At 41.0% G+C, this 21074-nt stretch overlaps 1 protein-coding gene across 2 annotated transcripts; it reads left to right on the top strand.

Annotated features, from left to right (window-relative positions):
* On the top strand, positions 4925 to 19645 carry GALR1 (galanin receptor 1). 2 transcript variants are annotated; one of them, XM_021388556.1, is made up of 3 exons: positions 4925 to 6315; positions 13370 to 13435; positions 17706 to 18404. In XM_021388556.1, exons 1-3 carry the CDS (start codon positions 5626 to 5628, stop codon positions 17823 to 17825), a joined length of 876 nt encoding a protein of 291 aa, XP_021244231.1. In that variant the 5' UTR covers positions 4925 to 5625; the 3' UTR covers positions 17826 to 18404. The 2 variants fall into 2 exon arrangements, with proteins under 2 accessions (XP_021244231.1, XP_021244230.1); XM_021388555.1 differs by having other exon boundaries at positions 4929 to 6315; positions 18262 to 19645.

Raw genomic sequence — 21074 nt, 5'->3', positions numbered from 1 at the left:
CTGTTTGTAATTGTAATAGTAATTTTAATGGACTCCACTGACTCTGCCTTAAGGCTTTCTGTTCCTGCCTCGCAGTTTTTATTATCACAGTCTACTGTAACAGAAACAGTGAAGACTCTAGCAGATTTTGGCTACAAAAAAGCCTGTTCTTCCCTGCTGCACCTGCACAAGGCCCTTGCAGAGCCACAGAGGAATAGCTGTGCCATTTTACAGGAAACCATAACGTTCTGCTTACACAGACATCCATATAACAAGTTTTCAATATCCCAAGAGCAATCAGAATCACATAGTTTACGTTTGGTGGCATTATACCTGCATGATACCTATTATTTTTCTTGCATATTTGTACTTGGAGCTACTTCCAGGCTCTTCAGCAATGCTAGCAAATTGAATTTTGCTTCTCTTGAGTATGAGCCAGGGGTGACGACAAGGCAAGGCTAGGCTGCAGCTGACACCAGAGCTCTTTCTGAGGCCCATCCTCTGTCTTGGTTAATGTGCTCCTACGTGCCAGTTTTCTCTCTTTGCCCAAAGAGCAGACATGCTGTTCAAGGTCCCCTGGGATCCTACTCTTTTTACTGGCATCTGTGCTCGGAACTGATCCCGTGCAAAGCAGCCTGCTCTACCAGCAGTACACAGCTGCTGCTGCAGCAGTCCTGCTTTCCAAGTGACTTCTTTCCACTACTATCCCCTTTAGCATAGGTAACCTCAGTGTCTTCCAGAAGACTGACGTATCTTTTCTAGCTCGTATTTCTAATTTTCCTGCATAAGGACACCAAGTTCATTTTGCAAAACTTAACATTTTCTATTCTTCCCCTACTACTTCAATCCAGTCAGGTACCCGCCTTAAGCAGCTGCTTGAAGGGTCTACTGAAATGACTTCTGCAGATGCTCTGCCCACGGCCTGGGTAGCTGCTGCACTCCCCTGAGTTTGCAGTACTTGCTCTGTTACGCTCTTTTACAAGTGCTGATCAAAATGCTCTGTTACTCCATGAGAAACGAGGTATTGACCCTCTCCATTTTAGACAAAGCACAATTGTGTATTTACACCCAGGAGAGTTACTCCTGCAGCCTATATTAGGAAGCATCTCATGGAGCGATTGTCACAAATGAAGCAAAGTGAAACAAGGAACTGTTTTCAACAACTACAAAACAAGAGTGTGTGGCTGGAACATAGTGCTTAGTACTTGTTATTTCTACAGAAAAAAATATCTGGATAAATATTTAATTTTTAAGTTGAGTATTTAGAATACTTATTTTAAAAACTAAAATATTAATAAGAAATATGGCCAGAGTTTGGGAAACTATCATTTCAAAATTAATTCCCTGATTTTGATTGTCTATATTCTAAAGGCTGTTTGAGAGCAATTTAAGAACTGGAATAGAGAATCAGGAGAAAACAATGCAGCACAAATTCTGTGGTGGAACAGTAATGTCTCAGATGAATAGAGACAGATGTTTGCTTCCTTCTAAATGTCAGCAAGGAGCAATAAACTTCAGCTTATTACTGACACATCTCCACCATAGAAATTTGGATGTACCGACATCTGTGACCTCAGGGTTACACTGTTCCCAAGAATATATAGAGAAGGCAAGTTAATGCCAATAAATACTCGACTTTTCCATCCTAATAACTGTGTAACAGGTGAGTCAAAGGTGAGTTTTGAATCATGAACTTTTAGCTCAGCTTTTGAACAATATTTAAAGTTCATCTCTGCCTTTAAAATGAGGATTTCTACTCCAGGAACTGTAGTAAACAGAAATAATGGAGTACGATTGGAGTGATTATTGTTCCCGAGCTTGTTTCAAAATTAAAAAAAAAAAGTCAGTCTTGAAAATCAGCCTATTTTCAGCTTTGTGTTTTCTAAACAAAGCATAGAGCAGAGCAGAGTACAGTAGAGCAGAATGCAAACAATATAGACACTGCTGTGCAGTTCAGAGGCTTGAAGCTCAAATCCAGCTCAACTCCAGGCAAAGAAAAAAAAAGAATTTAAATAGAAGTGAATAGATTTTACTGTAACACTTTTTCTGACAAAAGGTTGTATACTCTATTATTAATATTGTATTCTATGATACACTATATAAAAACAGAAAATTGTGTATGTATAAGTATAATCAGCCTCTGATTTTTGTACCTCACTTACTCATTGTGTCCTAAAACTGACAAGCTGGAATGTAACTAAAAACCAGCAGGAAATGCGTGTTAACATATGCACTATTTATTGTTTCTATTCTAACTAAATATTCATGCGATGCTAGCTAAATATTCATTCTCAAATATAAATGGATTTTAGTGATGCTACTGTGATTATATGTTTTATATACATACTTTTCATAGTAAAAAAGACTGTAGTGGTAATGAATGTTTTGAATCCATTTGTTGGATTGTTAAATAAGGAGTTCTTTCCTAGCATAAAAATTTACCAGTGTAATTCAAATCTTTTTATTATCAGAGCCATATGAAAAACCACGTTTCCAAACCAATCACTAAAGTCAGCAAAAAGAAGGACATTTTTGTGATGTTTCCTCTCAGTATTACCTTCCTGATTATACACTAAGGAGTAAACATGTAAGCCCAGACTTAACGAGTTACTTAGGTTCCCATCCCCTTCATAGATTCCTTGCACTATTTTTACCACTAATTACTACAGAAAACTGGGGAGCCTGACAAAGAATACTGTGGATGCTGTCCACAGACATAAGAAAATTGCATTTAATTTCCGGTTATCTGCCCAACACATCTAGCTTTGCTCTTTCTGAACTTCAGAAGCTAGTCTATTTTTGACAAAATGAGATCTTTTTGTGTTCAGGACTAGATTCAATAAAACCAGATTCAGGGAAATGCATGAATCACTTGCTTAAGAGATCTCCTTTGTAAAGAGATGGAAATTATTTTCCTGAAGTGTGATGTACATTTTGTACTGTTTTTTTCTTCTCCCACTTGTCCAGGTAATTTTTAAATTTAATTACAAAATTATTTGTACTGACTTCAGAAGAACTTTCCCTTTAGAACTTTCTGCTATTTTAGCTGTTTACTCCATCTAGATAACATGAACAGTGGATTGAAATGTCAACACCTGTTTGTTTACATCAATTCTAACAGGAGGCATGGGTGCTGTCAACATGTGAACCTTACTGAGATAAAAGCCTGTGGGTCTGTCAACTTCTTTTCCCATGAAAGAAAAGCTACAATATGGTTGTGTTCTCTGTTGTTTGGTTTGCTGGCTTCTTTTTTCCTTATGCTCAACTGAGGTCTTATAATACCATGCATGTCACTATATATGTTACTACACAGGCATGAAAGTAAAACAGAACTTGAGCTGCAAAACTGGCAATAAAACATCTCAGGAAACTAATAGAGCCAACACTCCCATCCAGCCCACCTAATGCAATTTTCAGGTTGCTTTCTTTTAAAACTGATTTCGTTTCTGTATCCATTTTCCTTTCTCATTTGTCCATACCACAATCTGATGTTCCTTGGTCATCGTTCAGATTATCCCATTCAAAGGGAAATATTTCCTGAGACAATAGAAGAAAGCCTGAGCAATGAGGACTAATGACACATTTCAGACGGAGTTGCAATCAATGCAGTGTTAGCACCGGCTTCAGCAAGGCTAAGGTTTCACTCCTGACATCCTAGAAAAGGTTGATGTCTGGCAACAGGGTATGATTAACGTGATGGAATGGCATGGAGCTGCATCAGGGGAGGGTCAGGTGGGGGTTAGAGAAAAGTTCTGCACCAGAGGGCAGTGGGAATGGCCCCAAGTGCTGGAGTTCAAGGAGCATTTGGACACCACTCTCAGACATAGAGTTTGAATTTTGGGTGGTGCTGTGTGGAGCCAGGAGCTGGGCTCCATGATCCTTGTGGATCTCTTCCAACTCAGGATATTCTGTGATTCAAAAGCAAAACATCAGCTTCTTATACCTCATATAAAGGAATTCATAGAGGTAAACACAGGCATCAACAACACTAAGGGAATCTGTGTATACTTCTATTTTTTTCGCCATATACTTGGAGTATTTCTGATAAGTCTGCTGTATCTGATACATTCTAAAAATGTTTAACAACAGCTGTTCTCAAATCCCTTACAGAAGCATACAGTAGTAGGTCCAAGCAGTAACTGAACATATCAATATAGCGATAAGGTACGCACATTAAAAACAAAACAACAAATAACAACAAACGAACCCTCAAATCTCTTAGGAATCTTCAGTGGTTTATTTTTACTTATTTGTAACTTTGAAACTGAGTCACGATGGATATAGGAAGCAGTTCAGTCTAAATCCACTGAAATCCATAGAAACTGAATTGTGCTCTCCCATAATGTTTTGCTTTGGACATAACGGGCCAGATTATAAGTAGGATTAATTCCCATCTAGATCTGCAGAAGTCAATAGCTCTACAGTCAGCTGATGCACAGCTGCTGAAAGGTTGTCTTAATACGAGCAGCAAAAGCAAAGGTGGGGAAACAAATCATTAAATTGCGGTCTGCAGAGAAGCAAACAAAAGCTTGTGTCCTAAGGAAACACATCTGAACTGTTTGTTCTCTTTGTCCCCACTGCTCCTGCGTGAAAGGTGCTGCAAAGCGGCATTGAGCTCCTGAGTAAATAGGACATATAAAAGAGGTATCTGAAAGAAGACACGAATCTCCCAGCCCTTACCCCCATATGGGTGGAGGGGATTTGTAACAATTTGCAGTTTCATCGCTTGAAAAGAGGGATGAAGCAACGCTACCACTGGATGTAGCGCACAGGTCGAAAATGTTTCAAGAACTCTCCAGCAATCCTGTTTGATTGGTAAGGTGCACGTGTGTGTGGGAGAGTATTTACGTGAACCCATACGCACAGTCTGTGGGAGGCTCTGCATTCTGCCCAGCTCTGAGAAGAACCACTATTTAGATGCTCTAATTTTGGTCCCTGGAAGAGCTCCCTGCTGCTGCCCAGCTCTGAGCTCATCTCTGACTAACAGGGCACGGAGCAGAGCAGCGGGGATCTTTGGGAACACATTCTTTGCGATTGGAACGTGAAAGGTGGCATTTTATTTGCTTGTATGAAATAATAGCACCTGCCACTTTTTGCCCTGTGACCTACCGCCTATGACTGAACATTTAATAGCAGCCTGCGAGGGAGGTGAAAACAGTGAGACTGGGCTCTGAGTAACCCATCCGAACTTCCACTGCCTGCCACCTGTCCGAGCTCGATGCACAGCTCCCACAGCCCTGCCTGCCGCCGCTCCAATCTGCCCAGCAGCCGGCACAAGAGGCAGAAAGAAGTTGTCCGAGGTGGCTGCCCAGCGAAGCCGATCACCGGCTAAATCGGGGAAAGAAGAAGCCCTGCTGATCCCGCGTTGCCCGACCTGCCGGCGCAGCGGCAGCCGGGGCGAGCCAGGCGGAGGCGGAGCGGAGCGGAGCGGAGGGAGCGCGCAGCCTGCCCGGGGCTGCCGAGCCTCCTCCGCGCCCGGCGGCGCACGTTGGGCGGCGGCGCCTTCCTCCTCCTCCTCATCCTCCTCCTCCTCTCCCCTCTAACCATCCGCCCCCACCCGGCGCTGGCGGGGGCGGCCGCCACCTGTCGCGGGCTTTGCCTCCGCCTTCCACCCGCGGAAACTTTGCTTGGCGTCAACGGGAGAGGATGGAGCCGGGGGAGCCCCTCAACCGATCCCAGGAGGGGGCAGAGGCGCCCCGCGGGGAGTTCAACGCTTCCGGGCTGCCGGAGGCGGAGGGGAAGCCCCTCTTCGGCATCGGCATCGAGAACTTCATCACCCTGATAGTCTTCGGCTTGATCTTCGCCCTGGGGGTGCTGGGCAACTCGCTGGTGATCACGGTGCTGGCTCGAAGCAAGCCGGGCAAGCGCCGCAGCACCACCAACATCTTCATCCTCAACCTGAGTATCGCCGACCTGGCCTACCTGCTCTTCTGCATCCCCTTCCAGTCCACTGTCTACGTGCTGCCCACCTGGGTGTTGGGCGCCTTCATCTGCAAGTTCATCCATTACTTCTTCACCGTCTCCATGCTGGTGAGCATCTTCACGCTGTCGGCCATGTCTGTGGACCGCTATGTGGCCATCGTGCACTCGCGGCGCTCCTCCACCCTGCGTGTCCCCCGCAATGCGCTGCTGGGCGTCGGGCTCATCTGGGCTCTTTCCTTCGCCATGGCCTCACCAATGGCTCACCACCAACGCCTCTTCCACCGCAACGGCAGCGACCAGACCTTCTGCTGGGAGCACTGGCCCAACCCGCGCCACAAGAAGGTCTACGTGGTCTGCACCTTTGTCTTCGGTTATCTGCTCCCTCTGCTGCTCATCTCCTTCTGCTATGCCAAGGTGGGGCAGGGCGGGTGGAGGGGAAGGGATTGTAAAACACGATGGTGACCACAGTGGTGGGTATCCGTGAGCTGTGGGGACACATCTGGCACATAGATGGACATCGGCATTGTCGGGAACCAGCAGTGTTAGGAGGTGATGAGGCAAGACTGAGTTTGTGGGGATGGGTTTTATAGCAGAGGGATGGCTGGGGACATGTGTGTAGTGCAGACAGGTCAAGGGTTGCATGGGGTAGCTGGGGATGTTGTGTGTTCTTCAGACACAGGGCCCCCCTCCTTACAAAGTGTCAGGAAGCCCCAGCGCTCTGCTGCTTCCTCTGTGACCACAACTCTCCCATTTCCTTGCAGTGCTGTATGAGGAGTTTAACTCAAGTGAAGCGCAACCAAGCAACAAGTTGTTCAGGCTTCCCACAAAGCAGTGCAGCTCTTTGAAATGTGGTGTGCTGAAAGCAAAACGGCAAAACCTCACCAATTTGGTCTGATCCAGTTAACATGTTAGGAGCAAAAGGCTCATTGTGTTGCCTGGTCATTATGAGCCTCACCCTGCTCTGCGGAGGGAGATTTACTTCTGAATTCAGCAAGGTCAGGTGCTAGGAAGCAGCAAGTGAGAACCTGGGTAGGAAAAAGCAATTAGTACTGTTGCTTGAATGGGTGTCCTTAAGGGCTTTCCGCTGAGGCAAACAGTCATGTTTTCCTGCAGATGCTAATTGCAGCCTTCAGTGTAGTATCGACAAGAGCTGGAGCACAGGCTGTGACCCGCTGAGCTGCACAGAGATCCTCCCAGTCTGTGCCAGCAACCTCCAGTCACAGGATTTCTTCTTAGGCAGTAATTTGGGTTCAAGAGGATAGAACCACCCTTGCAGATGGGGGTTGCTGAGGTGTCACGAAGTCACTTCTTTAATTAGCACATTAAATAGGTATGGTTAATGTATTTAATCTGAACACATAATTTTACATTCTGTTCAGTTGTATATATTATAATGTTACTTTAATTGTGGAAATTATAGCTGGAACGGCATCCAACTCTATTAAAACTTTGAGTTACGCAGAATTCCAAAGATGATGTTTTTAAACTATTGTTTGTAGTGAAACAAGTCCAGCCCAGCAAATGGAGAAAAAATATACACGTTTTCCTACATAAACCCCATTCAGGTTTCCCTGGGTAAATACATTGGCACCTCTTCTACTGTGGTGAATGTGACTGAGCTGTGAGAGGAAAGAAACTTACTGTAGCCTTGGATTGTCAGAGTTTTAAGAACATATTGAATATTACAGGGAGAATTTTATCTATTAAGAATTCTTTCTCATATTTTTAAAATCCAAACTATCTTCAATTTCACCTTGATTATCAGCCTTAAAAATATAATTATATGACAGAAAACTGAAAGCAATTCTTAAAACTTATGACAGACCTGCCAAGTATACAATAAAAGGTATTTTTTAAACTATAAGTGTAGTAAACAGAACATATGATGTTACAAAGCCCTCATACTACAGTAGATACCTCAATATTAATATGAATAAGTGTATGTAAAAAACAACAACCCTGTGTGAAATACATGCCCAGCACAAGTCGATAAAAGCAAGGCCGCTCCATGTTACAGCTAAGATCTCATGCTCATATTGCTGCCAGGCTGGAGTCTCAGCCCTGCTTGGTCTGAGGATGGATTTGGTTTGAGCGTGTACATACAACCCTGCTTGCTGCAGAGTCAAGCTGAAGGATGAATTCCAGGAGGCGTGCTGTATTCCCACTGGTGTCAATAAAGCTGAAAAATGCTGTGGCTCAAGCTATTGGAGGTGTTTGTACCCTGCAGCACAAAGACTCGTCCGTGCCCTCATTAAGAGCCACTGGCACATCTCTGACTGCAATACTGTGACACATGGGTTAGAGTGAGGAAGAAATTAAGGACAATAGAAGTTGAAAATCAGAGCTGAAGTTTTCTCTTTGTCACAGCCATTGCTACTCTCCTGGGTCTCCAGTGAAGCGGTTGCAGTGGGCTCTTATTGATGTCCCTAAAATGGTGTGAAGTACAACAGATATTTTGGCTTCTCAGTGCATGCAGGGTTAGAGGATAGCTGCTCTGTAATAGCCTCAGAAGTATTACAAAGATAAACACATTAGTTTCTTATGGACTTTGCTGGTTTTCATGAACTGTGGATCAGCTAAATAACACAATTTTCTGATGCAGTAAATTAAGATGAAGGAGACGCATTTCTCTATTTAAATATATTGCCTTTTCCAGGCTCCTTTAAGGCACTTCTGTTGTTCCCTTTTAAAGAAAATTGCAATTGAACTTTCAGTTCTGAAAGTCTCATTTTTTAGACGCTCTAACAGGGAACAGAGTTCTTTCCCTCTCTCAGTTTCTCTTAAACTATGTTAGGAGAGATTCATTTTCATGGGGTTCTGTCCCCAGTGGAAACCAATATTGTTACGAACCACAGATAGTGCTGAAATAATGGCATATGCCACAGAACTAGAACTGGAAATCTCAAACAATCTGTTCTTAAGACAGAGGCCATGCTCTGCTATGTGCATAAGGCTCTGCATTTCCTCTCTCCCACAAATAACTTCGGGTCAGTTTTAACTAAATGTGGTATAGCAGTAAAAATCTGGGAAGTCATGATATTTCCTTAGTTCTGTGAAAACAGGAGCCAGTGTAGAAGACGGAGAGCCTCAGTCTTCTCCTTCTTTAAAGAGAATCAGTCTGCACCCAGCTGTTGAACACCAGACATACCATATGGGGAAGAGGTCTTTTGAAGTGCCTGCTCACGGAGGAGGTCATCTTCTTGAGAACTTGCGGTCAAGAAATCACAGATCCTCCGGAAGTCAGCCTTCATTGGCCCTGGAGCGCCTTCAGAGCTGGTCTTTAAAGGAGCTCACAACTTCAGTCAGAGCAGTGGTGATTATATAGTCATTAGTGGAGTTACAGCACTGCATGCAGACAGTCTTTATTCTTACTTTTTATAGCTTATCATATTTTACTTGCCGTATTTTTTTGTTACAGACTTCAAGTATGTGCTTCATAACATTGATACATTTACTTTCTAATATGTTCTTAAAGGGCAAAGTAATAAATGCACATTAAGCTTCTACCAGTTGGCACTTGCCAATGCACTGCAGTGTGACAATGGGTTTTGGGTACCCCTACTGTTGAGAACTCAGTTATGAGGCCTTAATTATGAGTTCAGTCCTTGAACTCTTTCAAGCCTCTAGGCTGGACACCTAAAATCATTAGCAAACTTTTCCTTTTATAGATGTATCATGTTAAAAGCTAGTTTTTAATTTATTTCTTGCCTGAAGAATGTTTCCATTATTATCTATCATTCTGAACATTCTGAATTCAAGAAAGTCATGTATGATTTATAGGGTTGGTTAAAAATAAGCCATAAAAAAAAAGAGGGGGCTTAACATTAAAGTGAGTTTACATGGTTCTTTGCGCCAAATATTATATCTTAAATTTTACTGAGCAGAGAGGGAAAACTTTATAGGAGAAGACTAAATTCCACTGAAAAGCAAAATAAAAAGGTATGACACATTAGTGACACTAATGAAAGAGGTTGAAAGATCTGTTGTGACAATAAAAGTAGCAGCACTGCTTTAAAAAATGGATTGCAGGTAAAGGCACTTGAATTTAAATAAGGTTAATATAATAAAATATGGTTCAGAATGTAGTGGTCACATTATGGCTCTGTTAAACAAGCAGTTCACTCTTATTAGATAATGACCTTGGGCAGGCTTTCCTGCTGTATGGTTTTAAATGGATAAAGTAACAATTAATGAAGATGTAGTCAGTGGAACAGTTATATACAGCCGGACAGAAAACATGCTTTGAAGCAGTGCAGATTTCAAACTTTTGTATTATTTGGTAGACCTATATGAATAGGCACATGTAGTTTAAGCATTTTTCCCCTCCCTTTTTGAAAAATCTCTTTTCCAACTTCTTTTGGTTATAGTGTCTCAGTCTGTGCTACCAAGCCATCTGAAGGTGCTTTCTGAAACAGCTGCAAGCAAAATGTAATAGTCTGTAGGCAAAAGCAAATCCCCCTCCAAATGCTGTCTGTGGTACTTTTGGCTGTACAGTCTGGACCAGTGTGGAACTTTTTGTATTTTTATGATCCTTCGAGTCTCCTTACACCCTCTGTCACAGAAGCATAACTCCCTTCTCACAGAAACTCATCTCCAGAACACAGGAAATCCATTCTTTCCCAAGAGCCATATATGATCTCTCATCAACAGGTACACGAAAGCCACAGTTAGCAGTTTCATGTGAAGAGCTAATTTTTCCACAGACCTGAACTTTTTAAAAATGTAACCTTTAAAAATGTAACAGCTAATGACTTTTTTAGCAAGGCTAATATTTTATTACTCAAGTTAAATATGCACGTGTAAATGTATTAGTGGATAATATGAAAGAGATTTTCTTTAGAAGAAAAGCCTGAGAAAAAATGAGAGGAATGTGCAGAATTAATATTCAATCAGGTGAAGTGGCTGTTAGAGGAACAATTAATTATTTCTTGGCCCAGAGAATAGATAATTCAAACAGGGTGGTGAGGAGAGGTGTCTTTGATTTGCTTTGTAGTGTTTGTGCATAAACATGGTTCTTAATATCCTTCTGTATCTCTCTGTGCAGGTCTCTAAGTACTGTTCCACAGCTGTTGATCGGTAATTCAATTCTGCCTGTTTCTCTTGCTGCTGGTTTTCATACCATCTGGTACAATGCCATGCAGAGCCAGCATGTTTTCACTGCAGAGGCTGCATGTCCTTATTCCACAGCACATGCACACAATCTGAAAGAGGGAGAGTTGAGAAAGATTAATTGGAAGGTTATTGTCTAAGCCTTCAACTCAGACAACATTTTTAGTGATAGATTTGTCTACTCCATCGCTCTTTCGAGTGGAGAAAGATGCAACGCAAAAAACCTGTGTTAAAAGTTTCAGAACAAGAGAATTGAAGTTTATAACTTAAGAGAAGATTTTGCAGTTCTGAATTTTTGGAATAGTGTATCTAACTTTAATATTGAAAATCACAGTATAGTACAGGTTCAAGGTGGCAGGAGACAGGATCTGCAAAGGTCCAGTGGAAAAAGCCCATCTACTTAAGTTACATGAGTCAGAGAACCACAGAACGTCCCGAATTGGAAGGGACTCATAAGGGTCATTGAGTCCTTTTCCTGGTTTCAAACAGGACTACCCAAAAATAGACCCTATGTCTGAGAGCGTTGGCCAAATGCTTCTGGAACTCCAGCAGCTTGGGGCAGTGACCACTGTCCTGGGGAGTCTGTTCCAGTGAAGGGGTAGGATAAATGAAAGAGGTGATGGGAAGTGAACGGTATTTCTCCCATGCTCTTGTTTTTACACCCATGGACTAAGCAATTCAGCACTGTTGTATGTTGTGAATAAAGGATGTGTGAGTCAGAGGGGCATCTCCCTGCTCCTCTGCTGCATCTCAGGGGTTCTTCTGTCCTTTCCATTTCGTCTGCCTCATCCTGAAGTAGGAATAATGGCTGAAATCCTGCCAAAGCTGGACCTTCTCAGAGAAAACACATTTGTTTTCCTGTCCTGCCTTTCCTGGGTTCAGATTGTCCTGGTGGCAGACAGACTGGTGTTTCAGAAAGAGGAGTGCATGCAGGGCTGAGTCACACACAAACACGTTTGTACACAGATAAGCAGAACTGCACTTCCAATATTACGTTGTAATTAATTAATATTATTATTATCATTATTATTATTATTGGTTCACTGGTAGATAAGAGCAGATGCTTAAAAAATGGAATTCACCGTGAGCTATAGTTATTCATAGATATCATTCTGTTTCTGTTTCTCCTAACAACTCATTATGTATGTTTCTAAGACTTAAGTACCACAATGGGATTGAATCTCTATTGTCCTGTTTGGTGTCCTGTCCTGGCAGTGGTTAGTTATGCATTCTAAAGAAATCAGAGAAAACATCCTCACATGGTGTAAGAGAATTTATACACTTTTCACACCTCAAGAAATCTTTTTATATGCCCTGATATTCAGCATTTTATTCCTTCCGAAGAAGACCTTTTTAATGCATATTTACTTTAATTCTGGATTATCTTACCTATTTAGTAGTTGTCAGTTCATCTTGGAGCTACGTAAAGTGCAACCCTGACATCATAGTCATCTAACTGATGACTCTACACTCTGGCTTTTTGTATAAATAAATAGATAAAGAAATTCTTCTTACCATATTATAATTAAACCCTTGAGTATTCTCAAGTATCTCCATTTTTTATTTGGTATGATTTACCACATGTTAAACACATTCAGCTGAAGAGCATATACCCTGCTTCCCTGCATACCTACAAGTCACTCTATAGGAATATATTAAATTCAGTTAACAATGACTGCAGATAAAGTAGGGTATGCTCCTCTATGCATCCTCTGTCCAAAGTCTTACGTGAAAATCTGCTCTCGGTTGATGAATTGTTTTGAAGTATATTAAAAAATTACTTATGAAAGGTACATGGCAAGTATCATCAAATTGTTCATAAAGGTCACATCTCATGGGAGATACATCATAGTATAAATTCTTTGTAAAGGCCTAGGTATCTTTCAAAGATCAAATAGTGCAAACATCCTGATTATATTAACTAAACATCCATCTGAAGAAAGCAAATTATGCAGGTGACTCAGAAAATCTCTGACTCAAAACATACACTTCTTATGTTACATGCAGTAAAGGTCATTCTAAATTAACAAGCATTGACATTTTTATGAAAGAATAATTGCTAATTCTAGTTGTAGGGTAGGTTTCAATTTATTGGCTCATTCGATTGTAATATGTATTTGTTATGTAATGCAACTATATTTGGATATAAGAATTCAGTTGTGATATGTTTCCTATTTGCTGATTACCACAGACACAGATATATAATTCCTTTAGATTTTACACTGTGAACTTCTGAAGCGTGTAAATTGGATCATTAATGTTTGTAAGCAACTCATGCAGTCCTGGAGAGCGTACTGTAAAACAATGGTTTTGAATTTTAGAAAATGGTAAAATACAAGTTGCAAATTAATCTTTTCAGGTTCTTAATCATCTGCACAAAAAGTTGAGAAACATGTCAAAGAAGTCAGAAGCATCCAAGAAAAAGGTAGATTGCTTTCATTACCAATTCTATTTGTTTATATTGTAGTTTTATGGGTAAGAAAATTTGCTGTTCTATTGTTTGTTGCCAAAGATGTAATGGAGAGAAAGATTTGAAATGGAGTATTTGATGACATATTCATTGTCTCAGCAGGATGAGAGCCTTTTCTGATCAGGATTTTCCATCACTGTTGTCAAGCCATTACCTAAGATTCCCATATTTTGAACATTGGAGCATGTGAAATTCAGTCATGGAGAGATTACCTCTCTCTAATGTATATGTTTCTTTTGCCTCACAAGAATTTTTTCCCTAAATTGTAAATCTCTTTCTTTTTTTTTTCTAACTAACTGAATTTTTTTATCATTTAATGAAGGATTCCTAGCTTATATGATAAGACTTCCAAATGAGATTCATTGCAATTCCTGATAGGAGTCTGAAAAGAGACTTTCATGATTTTATGATTTTCCATAAAACCTTTTTTGTCTTATGTTCAAGACTTCGGTTATATACCGGCTACAAGTAGAATTGTGAAGGGTCTTTGAAGGAGAATATTATCTTTGCAATTTAGAGCAATATTTGAAAGATGTGTTTGTGTAGATATTTTGTCAGATAATATAATATCGTTCTGATTTTTGAGCAGATTTGACCACAGTAATAATTTGACTAACTTCTCAGTTTATGAATGTGGAGTCAGAAACAACCCTTAGGCTATAGCTCTTCGTTTGATCTGATCGCTATTACCATATGGGCATGCAGACTGTCTGCAATGTAAATGAGATATACATGGGCTCAACAGGGAATAAATAATCTATTATTTATGCATTCTCTATTTAAAATATATATATATCTTAGTCAACAGATTTCAGTTTCTAAATTAAAAGCATTATGTCCCTGATGCAATAAAATACTTAACATAAATAATTTGCACTTAATCTCATCAAGGCCAAAGGTGTAGTTTTGAAAAGCATTCTCTATGTTACGATCCCTACTCTCCTGTAGGTAATTTGCAAATGGGAAATTTCTGCATCTCCTCTATGTACTAGCTCTTTATGCAAATAAAAATCAGATCTAGCTATGAACTTGCTTTCATAGTTTCAGGAGAAAGCATTATAGGTATGTCCAAGACTATTCCGGTGTCTCAGGGTTCAGTAACCAAAAGGCAAACAAGATGAAGCAGAAAACTTTTTTTGACTTAGAACTTTCTGATCCTAAGGCCTTATTTAGCTCATGATTTCAAAACAATTCTGTTTTCATTAGTATGTTTTATCTTTCTCGTTTCTATTTCTTCTTTTCCTTCTGCTGTTTCGTTAAGAATAATGCATTTAAGTCCCAGTTCTACAGCTTTATTCAGAGCTTTATAAAATGTTAGTATCACAGAATCACAGAATCGTAGGGGTTGGGAGGAACCTCTGTAGATCATCTAGTCCAACCCCCCACTAAAGCAGGTTCCCTGGTATATGTTACACAGAAAAGCATCCAGATGGGTTTTGAATATCTCCATAGATGGAGAATCCACAACGTCTCTGGGCAGACTGTGCCAGTGCTCTGTCACTCTGAAAGTAAAGTTTTTCCTCATGTTCATATGGAATTTCCAGAGTTCCAGTTTGTGCCCACTGCCCCTTGTCCTGTTGCTGGGCACTACTGAAAAAAGCCTGGTCCCATACACTTGACTTCCATCCATTAGATATTTATAAGCACTGATAAAATCCCTCCTTACTCTTCTCTTCTCCAGGCTAAACAGTCCCAGCTCTCTGTCTTTCCTCATAGGGGAAATGCTCCAAGCCCCTAACATTCTTTGCAGCCCTCCGCCAGACCCTCTCTAGGAGTTTCCTATTGTTCTTAAAATGGGGAGCCCAGAACTGGACACAGTACTCCAGATGTGGCCTCAGCAGGGCAGAGTAGAGGGGGAGGATCACCTCCCTCAACCTCCTGGCCATGCTCTTTTTAATGCACCCCAGGATACTGTTGGCCTTCTTGGCCACAAGGGCACACTGCTGGCTCATAGCCAACCTGTTGCCCACCAGGACACCCAGGTCCTTCTCTGCAGAGCTCCTTTCCAGCAGGTCAGCTAACCTGTACTGATGCATGAGGTTATTCCTTCCCAGGTTTAGGACTCTACACTTGCCCTTGTTGAACCTCACCAGGTTTCCAGCCTGTCCAGGTCTCACTGAATGGCAGCACAGCTTTCTGGTGTGTCAGCCACTCCTTCCAGCTTTCTATCACCAGCAAACTTGCTGAGCATGCACTCTATTTCTTCATCTGGGTCACTGATGATGTTGAATGAAGAAGATGATGAAGACCAGACCCAGTATTGACCCCTGGAAAACACCACTATCTACAGGCCTCCAACTAGACTCTTTGCTGCCGATCACAACCCTCTGAGGCCAGTCAGCCAGTTCTCAATTCACTTCACTGTCCACTTGTCTGTCCCACACTTCCTAAGCTTACCTATGAGGATGTTACAGGAGACAATGTCAAATGCCTTGCTGAAGTCAAGGTACACAACATCCACTGCTCTCCCCACATCTACTCAGCCAGTCATCTTAGAAGGCTACCAGATTGGTCAAACATGATTTCCCCTCGGTGAATCCACGCTGCCTACAGCTTATAACCTTTTTCTCTTCTGCCTACTTGGAGAAGACATCCTGAAGAAGATTTTCCATCATCTTTCCAGGGAAAGAGGTGAGGCTGACTGGCCTATAGTTTCCTGGGTCCTCCTTCTTGCCCTCTTTGAAGACTGGAGGGACATTGGCTTTCCTCCAGTTCTCAGGCACCTCTCTCATTCTCCATGACCTTTCAAAGATGATGAAGAGCAGCTTGGCAATCACTTCTGTCAGGTCCCTCAGTACTTGTGGGTGTATCCCTTCAGGACCCATGGATATCTGTGCATCAAGTTTGCATAGACCAACAAAAAAGATTCTTAGTAGCAGAACCTTAATTTGTCATGTGTGTGAATTTAAAAAGTGAATTTAAAATATAAATGTGCCTAAATGCTCTTCTTTATGGTTTTTGGTCAGAAAACATCAACATGCATTTCAGTTTTTTTTATTATTTGCTGATGAGTAACAGTAAGTATGATACCATTAGGTAGAAAAGAGCTGTCCTTTAGTGTTACCTTGTTTGCAAATTATAGAGATGATAGTGGAAAGGTAAGCACTGAAGTGAGGCTTAGGAGGAGTAATGGGATAAAACAGGTGCCGTGAGGATCCGTTATGGAAAATTACTTACTCTGCAGATATGAAAAACCTTAGTATAATAGTCATGAGAGACACATGGTCAACCTCAGCTTTCAGTTGCATTTGTCTATTGAAAGTCAACGATTTTCCTGGTGTAAATTATAAAAAAAATTGGACAAACTGAAGTAACGCACCTTTTAAGAATTAACAGTGTGTGCAATAACCAGACAGCATGTTTGCAGCTGGAATATTAATGCATTGAAGGGATTGTAGAATCAGCTGCTCTTTATTTATACTTCCTTGTTAGCACAAGGAAGACAGCTTTCCCAATGAGAGTTGAAAGAGGAAATATTTGTGTGGCTGCTTTAGCTTTAACCGAATTAAGCTTAATAGAGCTTAAAAAAAAGGCTTGTGAATAAATTCGAACCCTTGAGACTGAACAAATTATATTTACTAGAGATTTTGCTAACCAGCAACAATATTTGTCATAAGTTATTTCAGGCTGTTGCTGCAGAAATTAAACTTTTCCCCGCAAGTTCCTACAAATTAAATCACGTGATAATTAAGCAAGTTAGTTAATTATTACTGAGCATTAATCAATTCAAGTAAGTATAGACCAGGATCAATAAATCAGCAAAAAGTCTGTGCTGCAGCATATGTCACTTTGTGGGTTAGTTCTGCCTGTGAATAAGAGCTGAGGTTATCTAAGAATTATGTTATTAAGTGTTAATAGAGTAATTAGAATGGTCCAGAACATAATGTGCTTTGGAATGAATACTAGGCCCTTATCAGGAAAGTGGCACTTGTTGTAGAAATGCATGTTATCCAGCACCTGCAAAGCAGTAAATGCAGTTTTGGAAGAAAGTGAAATCTAAAGAAAACACTGACAAACTCCACCGTGCCTGGAAAAATACCTGCAGTAACTAAAAGGTCTGTAGCGATTGATACTGCAGCTGTCAGAGGGGATCTAACAAACTTCACGGTTCTTTCTTGTGAAAATACTGAAATTGGAGTCAGGAGGTAGAATAGAGGTTATTTTGCTCGTTATGTTCTATGTATAGTTACCAGAAATTTTATGTTCTTTTTTTCTTTTTTCCTAGTTGTATCCCAGAATATTGCTGGATGATTCCAATGCAAGTTTTATGCTTAAAGAGGAGACTTTAAAAAAAGACAACAACCTCTGCTCTTGTTTTAGGCTCGTGAGCAAAGGGTTAATCTGATTGCTCTCAGCTCTTTCACTAGCTGCCTCCATGTACAATAGATCTCCCTTGAAATTCTGGTCAGAAATCCTTGTGTGCGGTATTAACATGACTCATTAGATCTGGATGAGATTTCCCAGAGACTTATGTTATCTATTTATTGCATCAATCCTGAGTCCACCTCAGAAGAAGCTAGTACTTTGTCTAGGGAATGAGGAACATCATTCTTTGCCTTTGAGCAAGGAGATGTGTTTCTCTTTTGCTGTGGAAGTTTCAAAGCTAATGTTCTTCTTGCAATACTGCAAAATAAAGTCCATGTAGGTAATGAAGTTAAATCATTAATAAATATTCAAAAGTGTGTTCTATCCATCTACTTTTATTTTTTTACAGGTAATGGTATAATGAGCTTGTTTTTAAATAATTATAAGGCATCTGTGTTTTCCTTTCCCTGTCTCAGACAGCACAGACTGTGTTGGTGGTGGTAGTGGTTTTCGGCATCTCCTGGCTGCCGCATCATGTGATTCATCTCTGGGCTGAATTTGGAGTTTTCCCACTGACTCAAGCCTCATTTCTCTTCAGAGTAGCTGCACACTGCCTGGCTTACAGCAATTCTTCTGTAAACCCAATTATATATGCATTTCTCTCTGAAAATTTTAGAAAGGCCTACAAACAAGTTTTCAAGTGCCAGATAGGTAACGAATCACCTCTGAATGATGCTAAAGAAAATAAAAGTCGGATAGATACACCACCATCTACCAACTGTACACATGTGTGAACTTTAGAATGTCCTGTTTGTTGGCTCTTCAGCTGTGTGAATCAACAAGAGTTCTGGAAAACAAAGCACAATGAGCTTTATCGCAGCTTTTTCTTGATAAAGCTAATAGGTATTTAAGGTAATGAAGTTGCATTTGTAGCAAATGTTCATGAAACCGGTATGAAGGAAAACTGGGCTGGTCCTTTGTGTTGTAGCTTTGCCAAATGAAGCTCCTGACCTTTGAAAGATATTTCAGAAACAAAATGTTGTTGATGACTTGTCTGTGTTCTTATTCATTAAGCATAATGTGCATAAGCATTCAAATGTAACGTGCAAGAAGTATTCGTCAATACTGACAAATCACTGAACTTTCTGACATCTTACTCCGTAGAAGCAAAGAGAAGGCTAAATTTTCTGACTTACAGATAATAAATACTGTGGTACTACAATTTCAGAGAGGAAAACTTTCATTCTCTGTTCAGGTTGTTTTGACAATATTTTCTTCCCTTTTTAAAGTAAAGATGGGATCTGACTTTGAGTTAAAATAACCCACGTGCAATTTGAGGCAATTGCTTTAGAGAGGCAACACTGATTTTATCTGTTCAGCTATCTTTTTAATGTAACGTAGTGAATGATGATGTACTTTTTACCGCTTTGTATGGCTGCCTTACTGCATACACAGAACTTCTGTGTACACTATATAAGGTTTTGTTTATGGCCTGTGTGAAGTTGTATCAAAATGAAGATTTGTCTCAGAAAAGCTTTTCTTTAGTTGTTGCATGTGTGTTATATGTGTGCGTGTGTGCATGTTTTGTTAACTTTATTGACTCTGAGATGGAAGTACAGTTTTAAATGTGCAATATCAATATATATTTTAAAATATTATGTTCCATAAAGATAACCCAAGCAATGCATAAGTGTTTAAAAACAGCAGCCCTACAGAAGTTCTAATAGAGGTTTGATACAATGTAACTCTAAAATGGAAAATTTTGGAAGGATACATTTAAATCGGTACAAAGTATGTAATATAAATTCTAAATAAAAAATGGGAGGGCCTCAGTATTTTGAGGACATATTGTTAGCTGGAGTATGATATGCTTTTGCCATTTATGTTCATGACCCACAGAATCATAGAACAAATTAAGCTGAAGAAACCTCTTAGCATCCTCTCAAGGCAGAGCTGCCTTTGCATCCAGATTGCTTCTTGTCAAGGTATGTTTTGAAAGTTTCCAAGGACAGCAATTCAGCAACTTTTGGGCAACCTGTGCCACTGCCTCATCACTGCTGAGATTTCCCTTCATGTAGCTTGTGACCATTTCCCTCTGTCCTCTCACCACGCACTTGAAAAGAATCTTCACTCTCACCAAGCATGCGTAATCATAGAAGACAATTACAGTTCCTCCCAGTCTTCTCCAAGCTGAAAAAATGAGGTGCCGAGTCCCTGGTCTTCCACTGGGCTTGCTCCAGCCTGGCCATCCCTCTCATGCACTGGGATGTTCACAACTGGACAGCATGTTCCACATGCTTTCTCACAAGTACTGACTAAGGGGGACAAATCACTTCCCGTTCTCCATATTTTTCTGTAGAATTGCATTCTGTCAGCCCAACATCTTGGATGTGGCTTTGTTGAAATTTATTATTTTGATAACTGTTCTCCCATTCTGTGGCTCATCAGGCACCTCCAAAAGAAAGCTCTGCCCTCCAGTGTATCTGCCATCCACCCAGGTTTGGTGTAATCTGCAAGGTTGCAGAGCGCACCCTGCACCCTTTTTCAGGTCGTTGGTGAAGATTATACCATCATAGAATGGCTTAGGTTGGAATGGACCTTATAGATCATCTAGTTCCAGCCCCCTGATGTGGGCAGGGCTACCACCCACCAGCTCAGGCTGCCCAGGGTCCCAACCAACCTGGCCCTGAACACCTCCAGGTATGGGGCACCCACAACTTCTCTGGGCAACATGTTCCAGTGCCTCACCACTCTCAAACTTTCCTCTTAGTCAGAGAGGTGCTCCAGCCCTGTAATCATCTTCACTGGACCCACTCCAACAGCTCTGCATCCTTCCCATGCTGGATGCCACAGGCCTGGATGCAGTACTCCAGATGTGGCCTCAGCAGGGCAGAGTAGAGGGGGACAATCACCTCCCTCGCCCTGCTGGCCACCCCTCTGTGGATGCAGCCCAGGATGCAGTTGGTCTTCCAGGCTGCAAAAACACACTGCTGGCTCATATACAGCTTTTCAAAGATGTTAAATAATGGTGGACAGATGCTCTATCAGATTCCTTTTTCTCCACAGACTTACTTGTCAGTTATGGAGGGTTAGCTCACATGAAAATGTCTGTTTACATGTCAGTGTTACCTACTTGGAATCAGTAAAATAATATTGAAGACATGCTGGTGCACACATGACATTTGTGTCCATCCCTTCATATGAAGAAGCAGTTTGAAGTTACTGTTAGGAGCACAAAATATACAAGAAAAAAAAATGGAAAAGAAGGGTTTATCCATAGCAAGTCCTT

This window comes from Numida meleagris, chromosome 2 (genome assembly GCF_002078875.1).
Source record: "Numida meleagris isolate 19003 breed g44 Domestic line chromosome 2, NumMel1.0, whole genome shotgun sequence".
Lineage (NCBI taxonomy): Eukaryota > Metazoa > Chordata > Aves > Galliformes > Numididae > Numida > Numida meleagris.
This window is presented reverse-complemented; position numbering and strand designations above follow the sequence as displayed.

Bases quoted from the DNA above. Each gene is read 5' to 3' on its own strand.
- GALR1 (XM_021388555.1), top strand. From the start codon at position 5,626: ATGGAGCCGGGGGAGCCCCTCAACCGATCCCAGGAGGGGGCAGAGGCG. The intron at 6,316-13,369 runs GTGGGGCAGGGC...TAATCTTTTCAG, and splicing joins TCTCCTTCTGCTATGCCAAG to GTTCTTAATCATCTGCACAA. The intron at 13,436-18,261 runs GTAGATTGCTTT...TCCCTGTCTCAG, and splicing joins CAGAAGCATCCAAGAAAAAG to ACAGCACAGACTGTGTTGGT.